Source organism: Sciurus vulgaris, assembly GCF_902686455.1.
Source record: "Sciurus vulgaris genome assembly, chromosome: 2".
Classification (NCBI taxonomy): domain Eukaryota; kingdom Metazoa; phylum Chordata; class Mammalia; order Rodentia; family Sciuridae; genus Sciurus; species Sciurus vulgaris.
The window spans coordinates 36,012,182-36,040,071 of NC_136462.1; the positions used below are offsets into that span (position 1 = coordinate 36,012,182).

At 46.0% G+C, this 27,890-nt stretch overlaps 1 protein-coding gene and 1 pseudogene across 2 annotated transcripts in view; both read left to right on the forward strand.

Annotated features, from left to right (window-relative positions):
- The first annotated feature begins 16,100 nt into the window (after nt 1–16,100).
- The window catches only part of PLEK2 (pleckstrin 2), a 30,307-nt gene continuing 18,517 nt past the window's right edge, over nt 16,101–27,890 (forward strand). The window contains exon 1 of the mRNA XM_079127124.1: nt 16,101–16,375. Within this exon, the coding sequence (XP_078983250.1) occupies nt 16,334–16,375 (42 nt within the window). The 5' untranslated portion in view covers nt 16,101–16,333. The remainder of the gene's footprint in view (nt 16,376–27,890) is intronic.
- Nucleotides 25,248–27,504, forward strand: LOC306653615 (sorcin-like; annotated as a pseudogene). Its single transcript has 2 exons — nt 25,248–25,269; nt 26,980–27,504. The product of its transcript is annotated as a sorcin-like (transcript).

Below are 27,890 nucleotides of genomic sequence, written 5' to 3' on the forward strand. Positions count from 1 at the left end.
GAGGACTTGCACTCTCTCCTAAAACGGAACATTCCCCACACTATCTACCCAACAAGGCAAGTTCCATCCATTTCCATATAACTAAAGATCTCACAGTCATGGCTCCTCAGTTCTTTACTGAACTCATCATGGAAAACCCCAAGGATGTAACTCCAGTCTTTTCCCTTCTTTAGCAACCAGGCTAGAGATCCTGTTAGACCCAATAATATTCTCCCTTGTGTGGAGAATTTTCTAGAGACCGCTGTTCTGATGATCTGTCTATGAAAGGTAATCTGAGAATCATACTGAATATTTAAAATGTTAGCTATCGAGTGCATTTGGGTTTTTAACGTGTTATTTTGAGAAAACCACTTAGAGATGTTTTGTTTCAGGCAGCATAAACCAGGCATTAAAATGTTCGCATTCCTAGTATTAAACTTTGTTTCCCCAGGCAAGACAAAGCAGTTGAGCTGGGTGGGATGATGTCCTTTCCTTCCAAGTGGGACTTGGGGATATTAAGATAATGAGAGGGAAGTTTCAGGGAGGAGGGAATGGAGGGGCACAAGGCCTGCTCTGCTGGACAGGGTTGGGCTAGGACCACAGGGGAATAGACGTGCAGACATGAGGATCTGCAGTGGGTGCACCCTTGCTGAGTGGATAAGGCCCCAGGGAGCAGCCAGGCCTGTGGGCTTCCTGCCATTGGGAAGCAGAGACCCTGTTCAAGCAGTTCCTGGCCCAGGGCTAAGATTGAAAATGCTAGATACTGAGACCTGGATGATGGGAGGGAAAACAAGGGTGGAGCAGGTGGGTAGGTCCGCTTCCTTCTTTCTTTACTGTCTCCAACATTTTAGATTCTGCGTCCCCTACCTCACCTTTTTTATTTTCATTTTTTAAAGAAAGCACTTAATGCCAGGCACAGTGGTGCATACCTGAATCCCAGCAGCTCAGGAGACTGAGGCAGGAGGATCACGAGTTCAAAGCCAGCCTCAGCAACTTAGTGAGACCCTAAGCAACTCAGCAAAACCCTGTCTCTAAATAAAATATAAAAAAGGTCTGGGGATGTGGCTCACTGGTTAAGCACCCCTGGGTTCAATCCCCAGTACCAAAAAGAAAGAAAGAAAGAAAAAGCGGCTGTTAAGCATTCAGTTCCATCAGACCATGTAGGTGGGAAAAGGGAGGTGGATTTAAAATCCATTAATTTCTCCAGCGATTGCAGGACTCACCAGCAATCCCCAATCCAGGGCTAACTTGCACTTGGATGCCACTGGGTAGGATGACAGCTCGCACTCACACTTGCCGCAAGGAAAGGACACACACTGAGATGGAAAAAAAAAAAAAAAAATAGAATGGGACCTGAAGGAAGCTGTGTGGGACCACACCCTTCCCTTCTGCTCTACCCCTCCAACTGCAGCAGTATTTGCCACAACTCTGTCCCATCTTTTCCCTGACTTACCACTTCCTCTTTCCTGTGCTGTGGGTACCCAAAGCCTACTTCCCTCTGAGTCCCCCAGTTCTGGCCATGGATACAACCCCATCCCATGCCTGTGTTCCCCCCAACTACCCACTCCTGGCTCCTGCAGAGCTTCCCCTGCAGCCAGCACTATAGGTGCCTGGCCTGCGCTAGGAGCTGGTGAGCAGAGCCCTAAGACGCAGCTCTGTTATGAAGACGCTCTCAGCAGAGGGAACTGGAGGAGTGGTTGGAGGTCAGAAAATAATTACAAAACCGTGTTGTAAGTACTATCCTAGTAGTTTGTACAAATGGCCAATTTTTAAAATTCAGTCTCAACAGCAACACGCCTTCCCCCAACCCCTTTTTGTCTTTTTCCTTCTGCTTGGGATAAATGTGATGTTGTTGCTGTGGCAACAATACACTAATAATGGAAGGAAAAAAATGAGAAAAGCCTAGATTTTGAGAGCAGCATAGAACACTGAAACAACTTGGAGATCATCCCCTCGACTTTTTTTTTTTTTTGATTGGGGGCGGTACTGGGTAATGAACCCAGGGCATTTGACCACTGAGCCACAACCCCAGCCCTTTTATATATCTATATCTATATCTATATCTATATCTATATATATCTATATCTATATCTATATTTTTTTTTCTTTTTTTTTGAGCCAGTATCTCACTAAGTTGCTAGGCTGTCCTCAAACTTGCAATCCTCCTGCCTCGGCCTCCTGAGCTGCTGGGATTACAGGCGTGGGCCACCACATCCGGCTCCAACAAGTATTTAATTAGAAGTTGAGCTCAGCAATAAGCAGTTGGAAGAAGAAAGGAGAAGATGCTCGGAGAACATAGGGTGCGGTTGCCCCTCCACATTCTCAGGTTCTCCATCCACAACAGAACAGAAACATTTTGGGGGGGGGGGAAATCTACACTGAACATATACAGAATTTATTCCCTAAACAATACAGTATAACAACTAAACAGCTTGTACATTGAATCAGATATTATAAGTAACCTGGAGATGATTTAAAGCATATGGGAAGAAGTGCATGGATTATATGCAAATATACCATTTTATATGAAGGATTTGAGCAACTGTGGATTTTGGTATCTGCGTAGAGTCCTGGAACCAGACCCCCATGGATATGGAGGGACAACTATTCATATATTGTAAAGGTTGGGAACCAAAAAGACCTGCCTGAGAAAATGAACTTTAAGCTGGGAGCTGAAGAGGGAGGAGGAGGAGGGATGAAGTAGGCAGAAGCTGGCCATAGCTGGGGGTACAGGTAAGAGCCATGCATGCAGAGACCCTGGCACAGGAAACCAAACCCACCGGAGAGCCCCGGAGGAGCAGGACGGATTTGAACTGCTTTAAAACTTGTCTTTGGCGCCTCCCCAAATCTGTCCCCCAGTGCCTCCCACTCTTGACCCTGCTTCCATACCGCCCCCACCCCTGCAGGGAACCCTGAGTTCTGGTAGTGCTTCGATTAAACCCCTGGGGTTCCACCAGACCAGCCTTTCCTTCTGCTCTGCCTTTCAAATGATCCTCCCCCTTTTCCTCAAAAGCTCTGAAGAACTTCACTTCTTTTTGTTTTTTAATTTATCTTATTTATTTATTTCTTAATGTGGGGCTGAGGATCGAACCCAGTGCCTCACCTGTGCTAGGCAAGCAGCTCTGTCACTGAGCCACTACCCCAGCCCCAGAACTTCACTTCTAAAAGAGAGCAAAAACCAACCTGTAATTGGGAGGATTCAGACAGCAAGCAAAGGATTTTAGGCAGAAGGAGGGCCCTGGATATCACAGCTCCCACCCAGCAACTTACCTGCCTCCTTCACAGGAGGCCTGTGGGCTCTACCTGGGAGGTGTCTGGGACAGGTCAGGCAGGTGGGCCAGCTACTCCCTTTCTTCTCTAGATACACCAGGAACCTCTGAAGGGCTCCTTATCCCAATTCCTCACAGCAGTAGTACCTAGGGCTTTGTGGGGGGAGGGGTTCGGTGGGTGCTGAACAGTCTTTCAAGAACTAACTTTAAAAACTCCTAGGCAGGAGCCAGGTGTGGTGGTGCATGCCTGTAATCTCGGTCACTTGGGAGGCTGAGGCAGGAGGATCAAAAGTTTGAGACCAGCCTCGGCAATTTAGGGAGACCCTGTCTCAAACAAAAAGAAGAAGAGGGGCTGGGGATGTGGCTCAGTGGGTAACTGCCCTTGGATTCAATCCCTGGCAGGGGTGGTGGGGGTGTCCTAAGCAAGCCTGGGGCTATAGCTCAGTGGCAGAGTGCTTGTTTACATGCACAGGACTTGGGTTTGATTGCCAACATTGCTACCAAAAACCTATACAAATGAGGGGCAAAGATGAGCTAGAGCTCAAGCACAGATCTTACATATGTAAATGCTCAATCCAGTCCCAATTTCCAGTATTTTGTTCTACATGTCTACTCCTATTCATTAGGTTATGGGGTCCTGAGTTTCAATTTGGAAAGCATGGTGATTCTTAACGGTGGAGATCTGTGTCATCTATTTTGCTAGCCACTGGCCACATGTGGCTAAGTTCTAATTAAAATGAAATGAAATGTATACTTCAGTTCCTCATGCTAGCCACATTTTAATGCTCAATAGCCATTAGTGGTATTGGGCAGAGCAGAACGTTTCCATCAGCAAAGAATGGTTTGTGGGCCAGCACTGAGAGAAATAAGACCACGTGTGAGTAGGAGATCTGTCTATTTTACTGGTCATCCTGTTTAGCTGCTGGGTGAGGCAGGCACCTTTGGGAGTGAACACCTATGTTAACTTTAAGCACCTTCAGTGAACTTTCTTTTTGTTTCAGCTAAAACTTTTTGAAGAAACTTTTGAAGAATCAACCAAGGTCACTGAAGCCACTCTGAATCACTCTTTTAGGTGCCTAGAGTAAACCTGGCTCATTGTGATACTGAGCTGAGCATGCCCAGAAGCATTCATGTCCATCATCTTCTTTTTGAACACACATTTTGTGACCTTGAGCTGAACATGCCCAGAAATGTGTCCACCATCTTTCCTTTATGACCTATGACCTGAAACTGAGCACACTCAGAAGTGTGCCCGCCCCAACATGTGCTTTCCCAATGTAAATATGTATAGCCTCCCTGAACAAAGTCCCCATCTTTTCTTTCTTTGGGGAGAACACTGTTTTGAGCGACCCCAGTGCTCTCTTTACCGTTGTGGGCAATACAACTTTCTTCATTCTTTTATCTTCGGGTCTTCTGGAGGGGAGGAGAGCCAGGGACAAAATATAACCCCTGTTATGGTTTGGATGTGAGTTGTCCCCCAAAAGTTCATGTGTGAGACAATTTAAGAAGATTTAGAGGAGAAATGATTGGGTTGTGAGAGTCTTAACCCAACCAGTGAATTAATCCCCTGAAGGGATTAAATGAGTGGTAACTGAAGGCAGGGAAAGTGTGGCTAGAAGTGGGTCATTGGGGGTGTGCCTTTGGAGTACAAATGTTGTATTTGGCGAGTGGAGTCTCTCTCTGCTGGCTGATCATCATGTGAGCTGCTTCCCTCCACCACACTCTTCTGCCATGATGTTCTGCCTCACCTCAAGCCCTGAGGAATGGAGCTGCCTGTCTATGAACTGAGACTCTGAAACTATGAACCCTCAAATAAACTTTTCCTCCTCTAAAGTTGTTCTTGTCAGGCCTTTTAGTCACAGCAGTAAAAAAGCTGACTAAAACAATCGCCAGAGCACACTCCCAGTGACCTACTTCCTCTAGTCGTGCCCTACCTGCCTCCATTACCAACCAGTAATCCATTCATATTATTAATCCATCAAATGGATTAAGCCACTGATTAGATTATAACTCTCAAATTCTAATCATGTCACCTCTGAATGTTGCTGCATTGGATAACACATGAGCGTTCTGGGAATCACCTCATAACCAAACCCTAACAGGAGGTAATCAGATCATGAGGGTGGAGCCCTCATGAGTAGGATTAATGACCTTATAAGTGGAGACATGGGAGAGATGATCTTTCTTCTTTAGTGTGAGGATACATAAGAAGAAAACCAGGAAGTCTGCCCTTATGAACTGACTCAGCCAAAACCTCAATCCTGTATTTCCCAGTCTCCAGAACTGTGAGAGAGAAATTTCTGTTATTTAAGCCATATAGTCTATGGTATTTTATTGCAGTAACCCAAGCAGATTGAGAGTGGGTAAAAGAAACAGACTTTCCAGGAAGTTTGTTCTACAGAAGATACACAAGGAGGGGCCTGGGACAGTTCCAGGGCCTGCAGCACATCAGGTCTGCTCCTGCTGAGTGCCTGAGTCTCTTGCTGGGATAGCATTCTCTCAAGTTGTTCCTAGTTTTTCTTCTTTTTTTGGGGGGGGGGGGGCGGGGGGGTTGGTACTGGGGAATTGAGCCCAGGGGTGCTTAACCACTAAGTCACATCCCTAGCCGCCCCTCACAACCTTTTTTTTGGGGTACCAAGGATTGAGCTCACGGGCACCCAACCACTGAGCCACATTGCCAGTCCTTTTTTGTATTTTATTTAGAGATAGGGTCTTTCTGAGTTGCTGAGGGCCTCACTAAATTGCTGAGGCTGGCCTCAAACTTGCAATCCCCCTGCCTCAGCAAGTTATTCCTGGTTCTGAGAAATGTAGACTACTCAACACCAGGACCACTTCTCAGAGACCTACACATGGTGGGTGATAGACTTCCTACCCAAGTCTACTTCCAGAAGCCAGTAGTATCCTGAGCAAGGAAAAGCACCCCAAGGTACCCCAGAGTAGTTTAGCCCTGTAGCCCAGGCAGGTCCCTGGAGTTGTCTGGCCCTCTGATATGCCTCTATCTCCTGCAATGATTGATTGATCCAGTCCGTCCTTTGTTTTGTTCAGTTGGAGCACCAGACCAGCTGTGCTCATCTGCCCATTGGGAGATCATCTCCACAGAATACAATGTACTATGTCAGTGCACTTCATAAGAGCCCATAATCTGGAATCAGACCTAACAACCTTGGCAAGTTAGTTCACCTGCAAATGCAAAGTGAAACATCTACCTCACAGGGCTGCTGGGATTCATGGGGAGTTAGCACGGTGTCCCAAATATGGCAGATATTATTACTATTAAATTGCACTGAGCACGACTCTGGGGGTACAGGTAGGGGCTTCAGAAGAGGGGCCCCTGAGGTGGGTCTGAGGAATAAATAGCATCCTGTTGGAGAGGGAAGTGGGCCAGACCGTTCTGGGAGAATGATCGTCATGCTCAGTCCTTGGGGCTCCCTGCTTGGGCTGGACATCTTAATCCTCAACCATCTCTCCTGTCCTAAGCAGATCACCAGACATTTGAGGACTGATAGAGGGCAGGGGGATGCAATGGCCATGCTCCTGGTGCTCTGGTTGGGAGTGAACACAGCTCTGAGGGCTGGATTGCTCATGGTGCCATCGTGCCCCCTGCCACTCCAACATCTTCAGAAAAGTGCAGTTTGGGGCCAAGGGCAAAGTATTGTCCTTGATATAAACTGACTGATGGTGGCTTCTAGAAGGGGAGGTCAACCACCACCACTCTAGCACAGAGTGCCCTGATTTGGAAAAGTAAGAGCTGTTCCGTTTCTCAGAATGAGCTCAGAAATTCTCTGTCAATCTTTGAATAATAGCCATTAAAATACTAACAAGGGTAATACTTTTTTAAACTTGCAGGGTTTTTGCTATCCGTTTCCTTTCACGCTGTAGAGATAACTCATTCATCCAGATTCACTGTCTGGCAATGCCGCTCACAGGCAAACCAAGGCACAGATTCAGAAATCAGGTGACTCAGAAATCAGGAAAAAGCCCGGACCTGAGCATGGTAGCTCACACCTGTTATCCCAGAGATTTGGGATGCTGAGGCTGGAGGATGGCAAGTTCAAGGCCAACCTTGACAACGTAGAGAAACTGTCTCAAAAATTAAATAAAAAGGGTTGGGAGTGTAGTTCAGAGTTACCTCCATCAAAAAAGAAAGAAAGAAAGAAAGAAAAGGAAAGAAAAGAAAACCTGGAGAAGCTGTTTTGTGTGTTTTTCATTTTGTGTGATGATCAGTCAGGTGTGGTCAGGAGAGGAGACACAGAATAGGTGCAGGCAAACAAAGCTCTATAGGCAGGAGGCTCTGAATCACATGGAGCCACATAGCAGATCACAGGAGGCTCAGCAGGCAGAAGACTGTAGTGGGGAAAAGACATAGGCCAATGCTTTTATTAGGGTTCCCACGGGAAAGGCCAGGCAGGCAGGGTACACAGTTTGGGAGTGGCTAGTTTGAATACTTTTAGAGGGTTCTAAACTATAGGGTGTCTCTAGTAGTCTGGTACCTGGTCCTAGGATGATTAAAGCAGAGGGACATTGCCTCCAGGGCGTAGAGGCCAGATAATAGAGGCTGGTTTTGGATTGGTTGGTCTGCATATCAAAGGCATATTCCTTGCTATTTCTAAGAATTGACTAGCCCTGAGAGAGGCTGTCTCTCCACAGGGTTTGGGGTGGGGTGTGTGTGTGTGTGTGTGTGTGTATGTGTGTGTGTGTGTGTATTCAGTGCTGTGGATGGAACCCAGGCCCTCCTGCATGCCAGGCAAGTGCTCCACCACTACACTATACCCCCAGTTTTTTAAGAAGTCAAAGCATTATAACATACAGAAAATTTTTTCAAAAAGGAAACACCTGGAGAGCCTCACACACCTCACACAGATGCCTCATGCAGATGCCATCTATCATTACTTTAAGCACCATTCTAACACTTCAGGTTATTTGTTTGAGTCTATCAGATGGTAAGCAATTTACAGAGTAGCTGCTGGAGGTGGGCACTCTGACAGCAATGAGAAGTGGCAGTTGCAAAAAAGGAGAAGACAGAAAAACTGAAAAGCAGACCAGGGACCCACAAAGCACAACAGCCTGGGTCCACGTCCGAGGTCCAGTGTTTGAGGAGATGGCTGTTCCTGCATAGTCCCATGCTCCTACCGATGGCTCAGAGCACATCTCCAGAAGTCCAAACAGGTGAGTGGTCTGGGTAAGGATCGTTGCTCCTGCAGGGTTACCTTCCATCCATCCATCCAAGTCACACTCTTTCTCGGCACTTCTGAGACATGCCGTGTCACCTCCTAGCTGTCATCCCCTTTTCTTTTTGCCCATTAAGAATGCAGCCCAGAAGGAAGAGCTCTGGCTTGGGTGTCAGGAAGCCTGAGTGTGATCTCAAGTTGCTTCATTCACCCAGCAGTTATTCTTCTACCATCAGGCTCAGTTTCCTCCTATGTAAAAGAAAATGATGCCCCACACAAGCTCACAGCCTGACAGTCAGGATGTTCAGGAGAGGTTGGGCTGGGCAATGAAGATCACAAGCATTTCCATGGATTTACCATGACCCTGGTGCTTTCCAAGTGCTTTAGGTGGCTAAGTTTGTCTAGTCCTTTCAACGGTCCTTTGAGTGAGGCTCAGGCAGTTCCACAGGTTCCTCTCCATTTGCCAGAGTTCCATGCTTGTTTTGATGTGCTCCTGGGGTTTTTTTGGTTTGTTTGGTTTCCCATACTTTTTACTGGTGAATTATAATTATACATAATAGTGGGATTCATTGTTATATATTCATGCATGCACATGATATAACAATATAATTGGGTCACTATTGTGAGAAATAGAAAGTCCAGTAGTCCGTTTTAAGAAGGTTGTATTTAGCCTTAATTGGGACCTAAGATCCAAGGGTGGCCCTTTAAATTATAGCCCTCCCCTTTGCCAGTTCCAATTTTATAACTAGCCAATCGAGTAGATTGTAATCCAGAGCTCCTCCTATCCCAGTAAGGCGCAGAGCTGCTTTAAGAATAATAAACGAGTGATTGCTGGCACACGTGTGCTTGCTTGCCTGACTTTGCAGAAGTAAATCTGCCTTGCAGAGCTACTTCTGAACATGTGTTTGATTCCTTGTGGCACCCGGGTATTTCTAGCACTAGCATTCCCGTTTTTCCTCCTAATTCTCTGCTGTTAATGTCTTGAAATTCTTGAAAATTCAGAACCAGGGGCGAACATTTTCAGTTTGCCCCAGGCCGTACAAGTTATGTAGTCAGTCGGGAGTTCAAGGTCTTTCCTTTAGAGAGCTCGGTTACTTGCCCAAAGGCATTTTAACTCCTTGCCACTCAAGGTGTGGTCTCTGACCAATGGCATCAGCATCACCAAACAGCTTGTCTAAAGTCCCAGGCCGGCCCAGACCTCCAGCATGTCATTCCATCTCTGTATTTACTGGGAGCATATTCTTGTTTGCACGGGAAAGATTTCAATTCCCGATCTTCAAGTGAGATTACCTTCGCCCTACTTGGAGAAGGTGGGCTTCTAAAGGCCACAAGTTGCAGAACAGCTTCAGCGGATGTCCACAGGCAATTCAGAGCCCCAGCTAATTAAGTCCGTCTACTCTCACTAGGGCGGAGACTCGGACGGAGCTAGCAACGAAAATTGAGGGTAAAATTTAAGGAGGCAGTACTCTCCGGGCCTCACCCTGCACCTGCAGGTCTCTGAGAACTTGAGCCTCCCTAAAGTTTGCGACCAGGGCTCCTCTTTGCCTCGCCCGCCCTAGTCGCAGACTTTTGGGGAGAGTGTTGATGTCTCAATTAACTGGCGCTTCTGACCGCTTGTGGGACGCCTGCCCGCGCTGTTCCGCAACTCTGGGTCCTTAGAAGCGTCAGTCTCCAGTTGGGAATTCTTGGTTAGAGCGGCACCTGTAGAGGAACTCCAAGAAAAGGCGTGATTGCTCAAAATCAGAATTCAATTTTCCTGCCCTCTCTTCCCATTCTTAACCCCAGAAACTCTGCGGCTACCTCCACCCCTCGCGCGCGCTGTAGTTCACAGCTCTGCGTTGGACGGAGTTGGTGCGGGCTTCACCCTTTAGATTGCCGGCAGCAAACTGCTCCACCCAGCAACAGGCAGCCCCTCCCATGGGCGGAGCTCGGTGCTCAGGCACCTGGACGCTTTTACAGGCGCCTCAGCGTGCAGGTGGGAGGCCAGCCTGGAGACTGGCTGCGCACCAGATCCTGCTCCAAGCCAGTCACCACAGCCGCGAGGGCGGAGCCTCCCTGGTGAGCCTCCTTGGGGTCCTCCTCAGCAAAGGGGCCGATCTTCACGGGGCTCCAGAGCCCTTTCCTAAGGAGAGCTGAGGACATCAGGGATCTTCTAGGGCCAAAGTTCTCAGCGCCAGCTAACCTTCAAACCTGCCTGGAGAGATTTATTTTTTCTTTGTCTCTACCTCCCCTTCTCCCTCTCTTTCTTCAGTAGTTCACATGTAGGTTATAAGAGAGATGTCTTAAAGTGAGAATTTCCTAACCCAGGAATCAAAATCTCCTGGGAATGGACGCAGTTCCTGCAACCTTGCCATGGCATGGAAAAAAGCTTGTGCTCTGGAAAAATGCAGTCCTTTATGTGCGAAATCCCCTCTTGCTGGGGAACCTAAGAATGCAGCCCTGTGCAGACACACTTCTTGGACTGTGGAGCATGGGCTGCACTTGTTCACCCTCCTACCCGAGTCCCTTTGTGCAGGGAACAAACTGTTTTAAGTGGTGACCTGGGTAGGTCTGGTAAAAGTCCTGCTGGGGATTCTGGCGACCAGCCCCGTGGGAGCCTCCGAAGCCTGGAGAGCAGATGTGACCAGAGGCATACTCTGTGGTCACCACACGTCATCATGGCCACCCCACTCTTGCTCTGGGGTTCTGCATACATCCCCAGGCCAAAGTTCTCCTCCCACTTTTTGTTTTTACCCCCCACAAAATACGCTTCCAGGAATAACATTTAGGGAAGGGTGGAGGAAGTGCAGGGAGGGAAAAGAGTCTGGAAGGAGGGGAGAGGCCGTTATCTATACCCAGCAGTTCAGCCTAGTGTGATCACAGGACTGAGTCACCCAGTCACCCTGCATCCTGCCCCACCCCCTCCACTTGTCCTTCCCAGGAATTTCTTCTTCCTGGCTAGGTTCTGGCGGGGGGGTAGGTAGGGTTGATGACCCTAATGGAGAAGCAGGGATTCTGGGGGTTCCCTAAAGGCTCACTGAGCATTCTGGAAAGTAACCACCTTCTCAAGATGTTCCAGCTCTTTCAATAGAATGGGAAGGAGGGAGATGTTACAAGTCAGGTAGTCCTGCTGGCATTTCCTGTGGCACCAATGTGTAAGTGGGTACTGGGATGGGGAGGTGAGTGGGTCAGTCTGCTTTCACTAAGTTCTGTTGTGTTTACACTGATGTGTGCAACCTGGAGTCCAAGGCCTGTGTATCGCCCATGGCAGTTTGTGCTTTGTACTTAGGACTTACTTAGTGCAAGTCTCCTGCTCTGGCGAATGAATTGATGGACGCTTGAATGGTTATGGATGTCCTTGACTTACAATGGAATTATGTCTGAATAAACCCAGTATAAGTTGAAAATGCATTTAATGCCCTAACCTACCAAACATCGTAGCTTAGGAACACTGTAGAGTATACTCTGTTCCCCTTGTGATGGTGTGGCTGACTGGGAGCTCACTGTGCTGCCCAGCATTGACAGAGTACCCTACTGCACATGGCTAGCCTGAAAAAAGAAAAAAATTCAAAACCCAAAGTGTCTATTTATTGTATATCAGTTCACATCGTTGTAAAGTCAAATAAGCCGAACCATTTTATTTTTTGGCCCAGAGGTGGGGTTCGTTGCTGGGAACTGAAACCTACAGCTTCTGCATGCTAAGCATATGCTTTACCATGGGGCTACACCCTCAGTTCAAGCCAAACCATCTTAAGCTGAGTATGGGCTGTAGATATTTATGCTGTAAAGGGGCAACTTGATGGATGGCCTTGAGCAAAGCCATGAATTAGGCAAATTTCTGTTTCGTGTTTGTGGCACTTCTAGCTCTTCTCCTCGTTGACTGTGCCCTGCTCACCACTCCACACACCTTCCCTTGCTGGGTATTGAAGCAGGGTCTCACACATGTGCTCTACCCCTGTGCTAGACCCTAAGCCCCTGTGAGATTTTCTGTACCTTCAGGGAGCCAGACTCCACACTCCCTCCTTTTCCTGGGGGTGTGCCCTTGTCTGGGACTTCCACTGCCCCTTCTCAGCAGCTTCCCAGTTCCGAGTCTCTTGCAGGAGTCTCCTATAGTGGTTGTCCCTAGGGAGTGGGGCAAGGAAACCAGGTCAGAGGTAACACCACCTATGCAAATAGGAATGGTCCCTGCTGGTTCTGAGAAAATCAGCAAAGGTTTCTAAAAATACTGTACTTGATGCTGGTGTGGACAGTGACACTGGCATCAAACAGCTGTGGGGATATCAGGTGGCATATTTCTAGAAAGTTTAGTGCTAAGCATCAAGGACTTAAAAATGTATACCCTTGAACCTAAAATTATACTTTAAACATTTACCTGAAATAGAGATGTGGCAAAATGTTTATCCATAATATTTATCATAGTATTTTTTACATAGTGAAAAAGGAAACTCAACCCAAATGAAAGTGATTAAATATATTATGATAGTTATAACATAATTTTATGCAGTCATTAAAATTATGGCTTTGGATTATTTTAATGATCTGTTAGGATTCTTATTAGCTGTAAGTGACAAAGTTAGTATTCATTTTTTTTAGAAAGCAAATATAAAAAAAAAAAATGTTCTTATAAAAATACCGATCATCACCAGGCATGGTAGCTGTAATTCCAGAGACTTGGGAGGCTGAGAAAGAAAGATCCCAAGTTGGAGGCCAGCCTTAGCAATTTAGCAACATTCTGTCCCAAAATAAAAAAAGCTGAGGATGTAGCTCAATGGTAAAGTGCCCCTGGATTCAATCCCTAGTAGCAAACAAACAAACAAAACCCTGATCATCTGCATGAGAGAATTTGAGTGGTTTTATCAAATTTTTTGGTATTTTTCTAAATTTTCTATGATAAGCACAAATTTATTTAAGTATTTAAATAGATTGAAGCCAGGAGCACTTTACCACCAAGCTGTACCCCAGCCCTTTTATTATTATCGTTTGAGGCAGGTTGCTGAGGCTGGCCTTGAACTTGTGATCCTCCTACCTCAGCCTCTTGAGTTGATGGAATTATAGGTATGTGCCACTCAGCACAAATTCATTTTTATTGTCTTAGGAATTACAGAAATTTGTTTTGAAGTCTTTTCTGGTTCTGTAGACAGCCCCGTTCCAGGCCTCCATAGCCACCCTCTTACTGCAGTATTTTGAAGCTGTCACTCCTAGGGGAAGTGCCCCTTTTGCTAGGAACCAGCCTTGAAGTACACAGTTCTGGCCCTGGTTTTGTCACTAACTGGATGAAGACCTTGGACAAGTCATTTTATTCCTCTGGGCTTTGAGGGGGGTCCTCCCTTATAAAATGAAGTGTCTGGATTGAATGATCTTAGGGATTAGATTGTGATTCTGGGATTTTGATGAACGTATGGAGTCAAAGTATTCATTGCAAATAAGGTTCCATGATTTACCCTTCTCCACTATATATACCTTAAATTGAGGATGTTCACTTAAAGCTAAAGAAATGACTCTCTTAATGGTGGAATGTAATATCAGTTTGTGAATCATCTTCACCCAAACACTGACCTAATGGCTTTGGACACACAGCCAACACATGCTAGTCATTACTGGTCCTTCATGATAAAAAGGGAGAAGGGCTGAGAGAATCAGGAACCCTTTTAAATCAGTTGCCAGCCTTGAGAGGTGTCTGCCTGGCAGAACAAGACAAGTTCCTGGGTTTGGAACTTCCTTCCCTGCTGTGCTCCCTGTTCACTGCTGTTTGCTTCCCTCTGTCCATCCTCCTCCCTGTGGTTGAGCTGGGCTTATGTCAGCACTGTTCCCCGGTAGGCTGGTGGCCCAGCCACCACAGCCTAGGGAAGGAAGGGGTGTGACTCATGCCCCAAGTCCAGTGAGTCACAGAGTTGGCTGGACCAGGGGCTTCCCTAGGAGGAGAAGCAGGTTCTAGGCATGCAGAGGCCTTAACTCGCTCTTGGTGGGAGGGTGCTTTCTCCCTTTCTCATTTCTGTGAACTCATTTGAAAATTCTTCTTGCCAAAGACACCTTTTGCAAATGCCACCTCTTTTAAGCCTCAGAAAGTGGAACCAGGACAGCTTCTGTGAGGAAGAAGGAGCTGAACAAAGCCAGAGAGGATTAGAACTTCCCAGTCCTGGGCTTGAGCCCAGCCAGCTTTCAGAACTGGGACAATTCCTTGAGAAGCAAATGCATTTGTGGCACCCTGGAGCTGAGTGACTTTGGGCAAGTTTTTTAAGGCTGAAAAACTGAGATGATAAACTCACCACATGGGATTGCTGTGTATTAAATAAAATAAGTAAAACCTAGCACCTACTAAAGAAAACAGAATGGAAACCCTGTTGCTTTTTGACTTGGAGGTCCAAAAGCCAGTAGGTCATTGCCCTAACAACACAGTGCCCTGAACCCTGCCAGCTTTCCCTGGGGCCAGGCTTGAACACATATGTCTGTTACAGACTCACAGGGGCAACAGTGGGGCAGAAGGCCCAGCATGGGAGCATCTGGAGTGGATTTGGAGGCAGCTTGGGGCTGGTTTTGAAAGGTACCCCTGCCCTTCCACAGGCTGGGGCCCCTTCTTCCATAGTCTTCTCTTCCCTTCTGGGCATCTGAGGGCCTTTCCCCTGCCTGGTGAAAAGTTTGACAGGGCCCTTCACACTGGAGTGCAAATGAGTAAAGGTGACTGCTCCAAGACAGGTCCCTGCTACACGTTTCCTTTTGGGGCATTCTGGGGATTGAACCCAAGGGCCCTTACCCCTGACCTACATCCCCAAGCTCTTCCTAACCCTTTTTTTTTTTTTTTTTGAGACAGGGTCTTGCTAAGTTGCCCAGACTGACCTCAAACTTGCCACTCTCCTGCCTCAGCCTCCAGAATAGCTGAGATTACAGATGTGTGCCCCTGCCCTCTGCTTCATGTTTCCTTTTGTTTCTGGTGCCAGCATGGCCAGGTAGGGTATTGTTGTTGATCCTGTTTTGATACTTGATAATCTGTTCATTGCGAATGTTTTTGCTTTTTTTTTTTTTTCCTTCTCGTGCTGGAGGTTGAACCCTGGGATGCTCTGTCACTAAGCTACACCTGTGGTCTTTTTTATATTTCATTTTGTGACAGTCCAAGTTGCCGATGCTAGCCTGGAACTTGCCGTCTTCCTGCCTCAGCCTCCTGAGTTTTTGGGATTGCCATCACCATACATGGCCATTAATTTTGATTTTTAAAAAATTATCAAACTAAATTATTATTTATTTACATTATTGAGTTCCTTGGCTCCTCCTTAAATTTTGTCCCTAATGCTGAATTCTTTGGTTCTCCCTTTTTTCTTTCGGAGAGTGGATGTTGACCCTAACCCTCTCCCGCCCTCAATACTGTGCCAGCTGCCTTAAAGTTGTGACTGTAAGGGGAACTCTCCTGTACCCCCACCAGAGGCCCGGAAAAACTTCCCATATCAGTTCCATCCTATCCATTCTTCCCACTTCCGTGTCCGCTGAGTTCAGGGACTGTTCCAAATCCTTGAAATCCTTTCAGTGCCGTTTGATTGGATAAGTATTAACGGAGCCCACTATGCCAAGTGCCAGGCGAGCGCCGGGTTAAATCTGGGGCGGAGGAAACTGGGCAGAGACTGGAAGAGTTAGGGAGCGCAGGGCACCCCAGGGGCACCCTGCCAGGTCGGAGAAAGCTGGGGCGGGGTTGGCAGACTCTGCACCTAGGACTAATCACCGCCCCCGGAGCACCTCCAGGTGGCAACATCAAGGCAGAGATCCTAACCCGGCCCGACTTCCTGCCCCGGAGGCCCCGCGGTCTCTGGCTCTGGACACGCGCCAGGGAGGCGTCGCCCCGCGGTGTCGGAGCGGCTTCCTGGGCGCAGCGGGCGCGGGCTGCGCGGGCGCGGAAAAGCGCAAAGCGTCGGGACAGCGCACCTGGGGTGGCCCGGGCGAGCGGGCGGCGACATGGAGGACGGCGTGCTCAAGGAGGGTTTCCTGGTGAAGAGGGTGAGTGCTGGTCCGATGCGCCCACCGCGGGCCCCGCTGCTTCTCACCTGAGCCGGTCCGGGCGCGCGCCACCGGACCCGCGTGCCGGGGTCCCCATCGCCAACCCCTGGGGTGGGATCGGTTGACTCGGGCCCTGTTCCGAGAGCTGCAAGTCAGTGGGGACAGTGGGGCGCACGTAGGTTGGACGTTGGCACCAAGGCGGAGTAACGCTTTCCATAGAAAAGAGCGGCCGCGGCAAGGCCAGGCGAGGATCCCGCTTGCTTAGTGCGGTGTGGGGTCCGGCAGCGGGTCGGAAGCGGGAATCTTAAAACCTACCGGATCTGGGAATGTAGCACAGTGTGTTTAGCAAGCACGAGGCCGTGGGGCTCATCCCCAGCACCGCACAAACAACGCAGGACAAAACAAAACAAAACATATTAAAATATTATGAATAAGGGGTGGTGGATGGAGAGAGGATGGTTAACCGATCAGGGGTACAGTTGGAAAAAAGAACAACTTCTAATATTCTATAGCACAATAGGATAACTGTGACTGACAACAATTCAAAATTTGGGAACTTACCAACTGTTCCCAACACAAACAAATGACCCATGATTGAGGTGATGGATAAGCACCGTGATCTGATTATTACACATTGTATGCATGTATTGAAATGTCACGTTGGACCCCATAAATGTGTACCGTTATTATGTGTCAATTTAAAAAAGAAAAAAGTTATGAATAGTGTATTTAAATATAATTTTTTTTATTTGGTACTGGTGATTGGCAACCCAGGCCTTGCACATGCTAAACAAATGATCTACAATTCAGCTACACCTCCAGGGTAAATACAATTTATTAAAACGACATGGACGTGCTCTATAGCTTAACCAGGAGGGATGGGGAATGCTGTGTTTCTTTAGCACTTACTGAACCATTCCTCAGATGTTGTCTTGTTTAATCCTCTGATGGTACTAAAGTGTGAATAGGGCCACATTGCCCACTTTCACCAAGGCGGAAAGCAAAGCTCAGAGTGGTTAAGTAACTTGCTCTGAAAGTAGTGAGTGCTGGAGCCAGGATCACATCCACTCTGGTTGGCCCTCTCTGTCTACTGAGCAGCAAGTACCCTGGGTGTTATGGCAATTGAGGAAAATAAGGATCAGAAAAATGAGTGCTCAGAGCTGGTAGTAGCTGGGACAAGAACAGCCATTCCCCAGTATCACCCCATATGGCCAAACAAAAACAGGATGCTTGGGATCAAGGTGGAAAATTTAGCCACAAGAGGTGGTATCTATTTTGAAGCATTTTTAGGACTGAGGTTGTAGTTCAATGGTAGAGTGCTTGCCTAACATGTGCAGGACCCTGAATTTGATCCTCAGCACCACGCACAAAATTTAAAAAAAAAATTTTAACATTGATATTATGGTAACTGTTCTTGCTAACATAATAACATGCAGATAAATGAATCTGGGACTGAGCATTTTTGCTCTTCTACTGAGTTTTAGCTTTGGGAGGGGGTAATGAGGGATGAAGGAACTTTCCCTCTTATTGCTTTTCCTGGTCCTATCAGCCCTGAAGGCTCAAATTGTTCTCTTATTCCATTTATGGTGTGTCCACCTTGTGTTGCACAGTGTTTGATACTAGAAGGCAGGTGTGTTATTTGCTTAAATATGTAAGGAGGATAGGAGGCTGATGCAGATCAAGGGTCAGACTGGATATGAGCAGTCCCAGAATTCCATGCCCACTTCATACCCCTGTGATTGTGATGACCGACCGGTCCCCTAGGGTCTGGGAGGTGGCTACACAACCTGTGGAGGGACTTCTGCTTCTCCCTGCAGCTTGAGGTGGTGGGATGAGTTGGGTGGTGAGTTTTGGTCCAACTGTTCATCATGGGGCCCTGGTAGGGGCCTATGGAGAGGGGAGTTCACTCAAGGTTAGTCCCCCTCAGACGGGGCTCTGTGCCAGGGATTACCTACATGATTTCCTACCTCTGCCATCACACTGAGTCAGAGGAGGGCTGCAGGGAAAGCCACAGAGCTCACAGGATATGTGGGGAGAAGGATGTGCACGCATTCTTTTCTGGATGGCCTGCTTAGCAAAGCCAGGGTGCAGAGAAGTGAGAACCGAGCTCCCCCCCAACCCCAGCCTACTGAAAGGAAGGAGCTTGGTCGAAATACCCAGGTCTCAGGCCTCATTTCAGCCAAACCCAAAGTCTGGGATTTGAAGTCTGACTCTGAGGGAGTGGAAGCCACACCTTTTCCTGCTCCAAAGAGGGAGGTGGCCTCAATCCCCCTGCTATGGGCACCTCCTGCTGATCTGTCCCAATCACCACTCACCGTGGCCCCTTATCTCCCAGGTGGAGCAGCAGCCCCTGTGTCCACTGAAATGTACAGGACTAGGACACAGGAATCTGAAGGTTTAGCAGGGCTTACAGCCCAGAGGTGGGGCAGGGCCCAGCTAAAAGCCAGAGTGCAGAGTAGTCATCAGCCTTCAGCAGGGGAAGGGCCAAGCTGGAGACAGGCAGGGGCATGATGGATTTGGTTCCTAATCCCGCCCAGACAAGAAGGAAATGCAGGGAGCTCCCAGGGCTTGGCTATCAGGAGAGTGAGGGGGAAGGAGGCAGGAAGCCTGGGCGTTGAGACTGTAGGTAGGCGGCAAGCAGAGTTAGGGACACTTTGAGGCATTGCCACAGGGCTCTTTATCTTGAACAACCGTTGCCTGTTTGTTAACATGTTTTGACCTGGGAATTTTATTTATAGGACTCCATCCCAAGGAAATACTATAAAAGCTCTATGAAGAAAGTCTTAGATATGTTTGAAAAGAACCTAGAAACTACCAATATGTCCCCCTAAATAAACAAATGATTAGTTAAATTATGGTAATGTTGATGTTAAAAAATGTTTATGGTAGGGGCTGGGGATATAGCTCAGTTGGTAGAGTTCTTGCCTTGCAAGCACAAAGCCCTGGGTTCAAATCCCCAGCACTGCAAAAAAAAAAAAAAAAAAAAGTTTATGGTGTTAAAATCCAACAAGTTTTGGACTAAAAAGATACATGATAGGAGAAAAGAAAAGATATGCATAGAAATAAAAAGACCAAAAGGAGTTCTGGAGGCTGGAAGTCCAAAATCAAGGTGTTGGCAGGGCCACACTCCCTCTGAAACCCACTGGGGAGAATCCTTGTCAATTCTTGCTGTTCCTTGGCTTGTAAATGTGTCTCTGCAATCTCTGGGTCATCACATGTCCATCTTCTCCCTGCATGTCTCTCAGTGTCCAAACTCTCCTCTTCCTCTAAATGTCAGTGGGAGTTCAGGATGCCAGGATTGGCAGAGACAGGGTATAAGAGGGATGCCACTGGAGGTCTAGACAGAGAGAGTCATGTCCCTGTTTATGATAAGTTGCATTACCATGAGAGCTCCCTCCCCTGAGGACTTATCACCATGACCATTCCCACCACAGGTTTGGTATTATAAAATGACCAATGAGGGTAAATTAGACAATATGCTAATTAGGTTTTCCAAAGCAACCGATGGGGGAAAATTGAACAATATTCAATCAGGTGCCAATCAGGTCCTTGTAGGGAAGAGAACGCATCACAGCTCAACATTGTAAGACACTTATTTCCAGACATCAGGCCCTCGAGCTTCTCTCTTGCTCGGCCCACTCCGCTCTACCTTACGGAGTGCTATTTCCACCTTCACCTTCAATAAATCTGTACTTTGCCTGTTGCTTGTGTATGTCTTGCTCATTTCTTTTTTTGGGACATCAAACACCTGGACCCCAAATGGACACCTTGATGATAATATAAGGACTCCAGTCATACTGAGTTAGTACCCACCCTCATCTGGTGTGACTTCATCTTAATTTGATTACATCTAGAAAGACTTAATTTCCAAATAAGATCACATTCACAGGTACTAGAGGTTAGAACCTCAAGGTATCTTTTTGAGAGACACAATTCATCCCATAATAAGTACCATCTTTGCTTTGATGGGGAGTTGCAGGGCCTTGGGTAAGACCTTTTGGGGTCCCTGTTTCCTCATCGTTAATCCCATCCTACCGCCCCCTCCTTTCCTCTAGGAGGGCTTATGGAGCTCTGAGCCACCCAAGGCTCCAGCTGGCCTCTGGTCCCAGCCAGCTGCTTGTAAACAAGGTGCCTAAAGAGTAAGGCTTCTCTGTGCTGGGGGACAAATGTGCTGGTAGAGAGAGGCCTGGGTTCTTTCTAAGCTTATACCACTGTTTTTAGCCTGACCCACTTTGTCTAGTGACTTTGGACCAGCTACTTACAACCATACACACTGTGTCACTTACTATAGATCAGGGACACTGATGCCTTCCTGCTAGTTTTGTGCATATTCCAGCAGCTTCCAGCTGAGCTTCTTTCACTTGTCTATTTCTATGCCAGGCTGGAGCAGCGCTGCATGCCTGTAATAATCCCAGAGGCTCAGGAGGTTGAGGCAGGAGGATTGCGAGTTCAAAGCCAGTCTCAGCAACTTAGTGAGGCCCTATGCAATTTAGTGAGACCCTGTCTCTAAATCATCAAATATAGAAAAGGGCTGGGGATGTGGCTTAGTGGTTAAGCACCCCTGAGTTCAATCCCTGGTACCAAAAAAAGAGACCTTGTCTCAAAAAAAAAAAAAAAAAAAAAAAAAAAAAAAGCAACAACCAACAACAAAATGGGCAAAATGGGTTGGGGATGTGGCTCAGTGGTCAAGCACCCCTGGTACCGAAAAAGAAAAAGAAATCAGTGCTCTTTTTCTTTTTTCTTTTTTTTTTCTTTCTTTCTTTTCTGTTTTCTTTTTCTTTCTTTCTTTCTTCTTCTTCTTCTTCTTTTTTTTTTTTTTTTTTTTTTTTTGTGAGGGGAATACTGGGGATTGAACCCAGGGGCACTTTACCTCTGAGCAACATCCCCAGCCCTTTTTATTTTTTATTTTGAGACAGAGTCTAAGTGGGTGAAGCAGACCTTGAACTTGTGATCTCCTGCCTCAGGCTCCTGAGTCACTGGGATTACAGGCTTGTGCCACTGTGCCTGGCCGGAGTGATAGTTTTAACATGAGAATCTAAACCTGTTGTACTTCTGCTTAAATTCTTCAAGAAGTTCCCTCTGGTCCCAATATTAAAATCAAACCGCAACATAGAAACCCTTGATGATGTGGTCCTCATCACTTCCCCTATCCCTTTCCCAAAGGCCTTGGAGCCCAAGATGTATAAGCCTATGGGGAATTTCCCTAAAGCATTAGCATTGGTTTCTCGTTCTGGGGATGGAACCCAGGGCTTTGCTCATTTTAGGCAAGTTCTTTACCACTTAGCGGCACCTTCTTCCTGGCAGTGGTTTTATGCTTAGCCTGGCTGACCAGATGACGCCACACAGCCTTTGAACTCAGCCTCACAAATATTAAACAGACAGTTCTCAAAATAAGAAATACAGATTGTCAACAAATATATGAAAAAATGTTCAATATCATTAGCAGTTAGGAAAATGAAAGTCAAACTACACTGAAATTTCATCTCACACCAGTCAAATGACAGTCATCAATAATACAAATAATAACAAACGCTGGAGAGAATGTGAAGACAAATGAACACTTTTACACTGTTGATAGGATTGTAACTTAGTATAACCACTATGAAAATCAATATGAAGTTTTCCCAAAAGACTGTAATCCCAGTGGCTCAGGAGGCTGAGGCAGGAGGTTTGTGAGTTCAAAGCCAGCCTCAGCAAAAGCAAGGCACTGAGCAACTCAATGAGAACCTGTCTCTAAATAAAATACAAAATAGGACTGGGGATGTGGCTCAGTGGTTGAGTGCTCCTGAATTCAATCCCTAGTACTATCCTCCCCCCCAAAAAAAGACTAGACATGGAATCACCATATAACCCAGCTATATTGTTCCTATGTATGTATCCTAAAGAATTAAAGTCAGTATAATATAATGAATTACACATCCTTACCCATGTTTGTAGCAACACAATTTATAATAACCAAACTATGGAACCAGCTTAGGTGTCCATCAATGGATGAATGGATAAAGAAAATGTGGCATATATACACAATGGAGTTTTATTCAGCCATGAGGAAAAGTGAAATTATGTCATGTACAGGAAAATGATGGAACTGGAGACCATCACGTTAAGTGAAATAAGTCAAACTCAGAAGGTCAAGGGTCGCGTGTTTCCTCTCATATGTGGAAGCTAGAGAGGAAAAGGAAAAGTAAGGTGAGGGAGGGAAATCTCATGAAAATCACAGGGAGATCAGTAGAAGAAAGGGACCAGGGAGTGGGAGGGAGGGAGGCAGGGGGGATGATATTGGCCGAATTATATCATTTTATTATGTACATGTGCAAATATGTAACAACAAATCCCATCATTATGTACAACTCTAAAGCACCTATTTAAAAATGTGGGGCAAAAATCTTTAAAAAATTTAAAAAGACAGCCCCAGCATCAGCAGGGAATGTGACTAACCCCCACCCCACCCTCTTCTGAACTTTCTCGTCCATCTGGACTCCTCCTTGGGGTTAGGCATCTATCAATTGCTTATTGTTTGTAATAAATTACCCCCCAAATTTAACATCTTTAAATAACAAGCATTTATTGTCTCACAGTTTCTGAGGGTCAGGTATCCAGGAAACCTAGGTGTAAGATTTTGGCTCAGGGTCTCTTCTGAGATTGCAAAGTATTGCCCCAATGAGGCAGTCACCTGAAGACCTGACTAGCAGGAAGGTTCACTTCCAAGCTCACTCCCAGGCCTAAGGCCCTCATCTCTCTATAGGGCTGCTCATGACATGGGAGCTACCTGAAAAGAGAGAGACAGAAGTGGGAACGAACTAATAAACTGCAGAGTCTTTTATAACCTACTGTCAGAATGCCCACACATCGTGATTGGTGGGGCATGCCTATGATCCCAGTAACTTGGGAGGCTGAGGCAGGAGGATTCCAAGTTTGAGGCTAACCTCAGCAATTTAGCAAGGCCCTAAACAACTTAGCAAGACCCTATCTCAAAAAGCAAAAAGGGCCTGGGATATGGCCTAGTGGTAAAGTACCCTGGGTTCAGTCCCCAGTACATCATCCTCATCCTCATCCTCATCATTATCATCTATCGTAGGAAATGATTTACACTACTCTGCCATATTCTATTAGTCACACAGACCAACCCTTTAAAATGTGGGAAGAGGGCTGGGGTTGTGGCTCAGTGATAAAGCACTTGCCTCGCATGTGTGGGGCACTGGGTTCAATTCTCAGCACTGCTTATAAATAAATAAAGTAATTAATTAATTAATTTTTAAAATGTGGGAAGATATTCCAGAAGGAGGGAATCACTGCGGGTCTTGTCAATCATTTGACTATTTGGCTGTTCTGCGTTTCTTTGAATTTTAGAATTGCTTTTTATAGTTTTGTGAGGAATGTCATTGGTATTTTAATGGAAATTACATTCAGTCTGTATATTGCTTTTGGTAGCATGACCATTTGACAATATTAATTCTGCCTATCCAAGAACATGCCTTTCCATCTTCCAAGGTCTTCTTCAATTTTTTTCTTTAGTGTTCTGTAGTTTTCATTGTAGAGATCCTTCATATTCATAGTTAGATTAATGTCTAAGTATTTTATTTTTTTGAGGTTATTGTGAATGGAATAGTTTTCCTAATTTCTTTCTCAGCAGATTCATTATTTGAGCATAAGAAAGCCACCAGGTCTCACCAAGTTTCCAAGGCTGGCCTTGAACTTGAGATTCTTCTGCCTCAGCCTCCCAAGTACCTGGATTACAGGCATGTGCCACTGCCCCCAGCAACTCAGGTTTACTTGTGAGGTCAGAGAATTAGGCTGGAATGCTCTACAACCAGGAATAGTGCAGCCAGACACAGCACCTAATGACTCTGTGTTAGTATCATCTCTATAAGAAGATAGTTCTACTAGAAAAGTCATTGCTGAAAATCTTTGACAACTGTAGGATCTGGGTGTCAGAAGAAATGGTCCTACTATTACCCTTGCCAGAAGTTCCCATTTCCCCACATTTGTCTGCTGTCGGCATGTATCAGTGCTCTGCCTCAGATTGACAGAAGCTCGGTCACCTACCTATTCTCTAAGTGCAAGGGATTCTGGGAAGTTTAACATTTTGTCCAGGAATGTACCGCATCTCTCTATCTGCTTTTTTCTGCTCAGCATATGGTTCCATTTTTCTCCCCTTTCATCCTCAGCCTCCTTTCTCTTTTCCCTTTTGTATTAGTTTGCCCTAGCTGCCATAACAAAAATATCCCAAAGCAGGTGACTTAAACAACAGAAATTTTTTTCTCAGAGTTCTAGAGCCTGGAAGTTCAAGATCAAGAGTGTTGGCTGGTTTGATTCCTTCTGAAGATTATCTGCTTGGCTTGCCAGTGGCTGCTTTCTTGCTGTGTCCTCACATGGTCTTTCTTGTGGAGCAAAGATCTCTGGTATCTCTGCGTGTGTCCAAATCTCTTCTCATAAAGACGTCAGTCAGATTGGATTAGTCCCATTTTAACTTAATCAGCTCTTTAAAGGGACTGTCTCCACATACAGTCACATTCTGAGGTACTGGAGTTAGGACTTCAGCATATGAATTTGGAGGCATGAAAGCCAGCATAAAAGACCCCTGTTTTAAGATTTAAGATCATTTTGCCCTTTCTTCTCCACCCGACAATAGCACCTGTACCATCTATTTACATGACGTCCTCCTCTCCCTACCTCAGCTACTACCTTGGGTGACAGTCATTTGCTGCCTTGAATTCTTTTGCATTCAGATGCCCCAGGCCACCCTGGCTAGTGCAGGAGTGTCAAGATCGTCTCAGTCGGAGATCACAGGCAGTGGGATCCAGAGACTGGCCACATAGAGGGAAGCAGAGAGCCCTAAGAGCTGATGTAAGACTTTTTTGTTTCTTTAAACATGTCTGCTGGTGTTGTGTCGGGTAAAACTGCCAATCCTCAGACTGCATATACACATTGTCAGGGATCAAGTGAAGGAAACACCCTTTGGTGATAGGGATTGAACCCAGAAGTGCTCTACCACTGAGCTATATCCCCAGCCCTTTCTATTTAAAAAAAAAAAAAAAATTAAATATTTTTTTTTTAGTTGTAGATGGACACAATACCTTTGTTTTATTTATTTTCGTGGTGCTGAGGATCAAACCTAGTGCCTAACATGTGCTAGGCAAGTGCTCTACCCCTGAGTCACAACCCCAGCCCCCCCACCTTTCTATGATTTATTTGGATGCAGGCTTTCACTGAATCGCCCAGGCTGGCCTTGAACTTTTGATCTTCCTGCCTCAGTCTCCTGAGTAGTTAGGATTATAGGCCTGTGTCACAATGCCTGGCTCCACAACTTTTTTTTTTTTGGTACTGGGAATTAAACTTAGGGGCACTCAACCACAGAGCCACATCCCCAGCCTCTTTTTGTATTTTATTTAAAGATAGGGTCTCACTGAGTTGCTTAATGCCTCATTAAGTTGCTGAGGCTGGCTTTGAACTCTCAATCCTCCTACCTCAGCCTCCCAAGCCACTGGGATTATAGACGTACACCACGGCACCCGGCCTTCTACAACTTTTTGATTACCTGATAGCTCCCATTATGTGCTGAGAGTGGAATGGAATCATAGACCACAGATGTGAGAACTGAAGGGCCTTTGGTATTAATAAATGCTAGGTAAGGGAATGAGTGAATTAGGGAAATGGTCTCTGATCCATATAAAGCTCATCTCTCCAGGTTAGAACATGGCTCTAAATTGAGCTCTGCTTGGAAATATGTCAAGAAGTTGCTCTCCTGTATACCAAACCCTACTTTCCAGTCCCTTAGTAGCCATTCCCCAATCCATTGGCATGATCTAGAAACTAGTTCTCTGCCTGCGCCTGACTATGCTGACCATTGGTTCTATTAACTGCTTGAGAACCTCCAAAACAACCTGCCTTTTATACGTGCCGCAGCTGGTTAGGCTGGACTGTTAGGTCCCTTAGTGGTGTAAAGTGATTGAAGCTATAGCTTTAGAGATTGCCCAGATCCTTTGACTAGAAATATTCTTTCTAGGAATTATATCTTTTTTTAAAACATATATTTTTAGTTGTTGATGGACCTTTATTTTATTATTTATATGTGGTGCTGAGAATTGAACCCAGTGCCTCACACATGCTAGGCAAGCACTCTACCACTGGGCCATAACCTCAACCATAAGAATTGTATCTTAAGGAAAGAAAATCAGAGATGCAATCAAAATTTATATGCGAGATATTCATTGTAGAATGGTTTATAACAGCAAAAAATTTGAAACAACCTCAGTTTCAAACAGTAGGAGATTGGCAAATAAAGAGATTGCACAGTAGTTATAAGGAATATTTCAGGGCACGGTGGCACAGATCTGTAATCTCAACTACTCTGGAGGCTGAGGCAGGAGGATAGCAAATTCAAGGCCAGCCTGAACAACTTTGCAAGATTCTGCCTCAAAATTGAAAAAAAAAAAAAAAAAATTAAAAAGGACTGGGGATGTAAGTCGGTGGTAAAGCTCCCCTGGGTTCAATCCCTAGTACAAAGAGAAGAACAAGAAGGAGAAGGAGGAGGAAGTGGAGGAAGAGGAAGAAGAAGGAAAAGGAGGAAGAGACGAAGAGGAGTTGCTGGGGTGGGGAGGTAGGGCACGGTCTGCACCGAGGCCTCCCTGGTGCCAGCAGTGGGTACTACCCCAGCGGGTATGGAGGGGCACCTGGAGGGCCTACACTTTCCGGACAAACCAAGGATCCTCTGTGTGGTTACTTTGCTGCTATCGCAGGACAATATGAGCAAACAGATGCCAATGAATTGCAGAGATGTCTGCCACAGTCGGACGTTGCTGGAGGATACAAACCTTGTAACCTGGTGACTTGTCAGCTTAGGGTTTCAGTGACGGATAGAGACAGGTTTGGTACAATGGGCTTCGATGAATTGAAAGAACTCTGGGCTGAACAGATGGCTGGAGACAGCACTTCATCCAGGATTTAGGTCACTCCCCAAACTGAATTCAATAGCAAAATGGTACAGCACCCATGGGAAGATCACCTGGGATGACTACATGGCCTCTGTGTTAGGCTGAGGGCTTCCGCAGAGAGCTTTCGAAGACAGGCAACAAGGTGTTGTGATTTTCTTTTAGGACGATTTCATTCAGTGTATCATGACTGTCTAAGAGGAAACTGGACAGACCTAACATTCCCTCTGGAGTTTGCATTTGCTAACTCATTGCCTTCAGTAGTGTGTGAACTTACACGGCCACTCCCCCGACAGCTAATGTACGGGCTTATAACCTTATACACAACTGAGGGTTTGTTTTTCGTTTTGATAACAAATTCTTTGGAACTTGATAAGGTCAAGTCTGTTATACCAACTAGAACTTCCATGAGCCATTATCAGTCATCTCTTATTTTCCTGCTAAAGCTCTTTTATGTAAATTTGAGTGTGCAAAATGTTTAAGTCATATTATAGACTTTTCATTATGAAATGTGAAAAGCTTTAATGAGGCTATAGCTGTTATCTTTCCTCTCCTAGAAGAATGTGGTTGAAAGTTTTGTATAT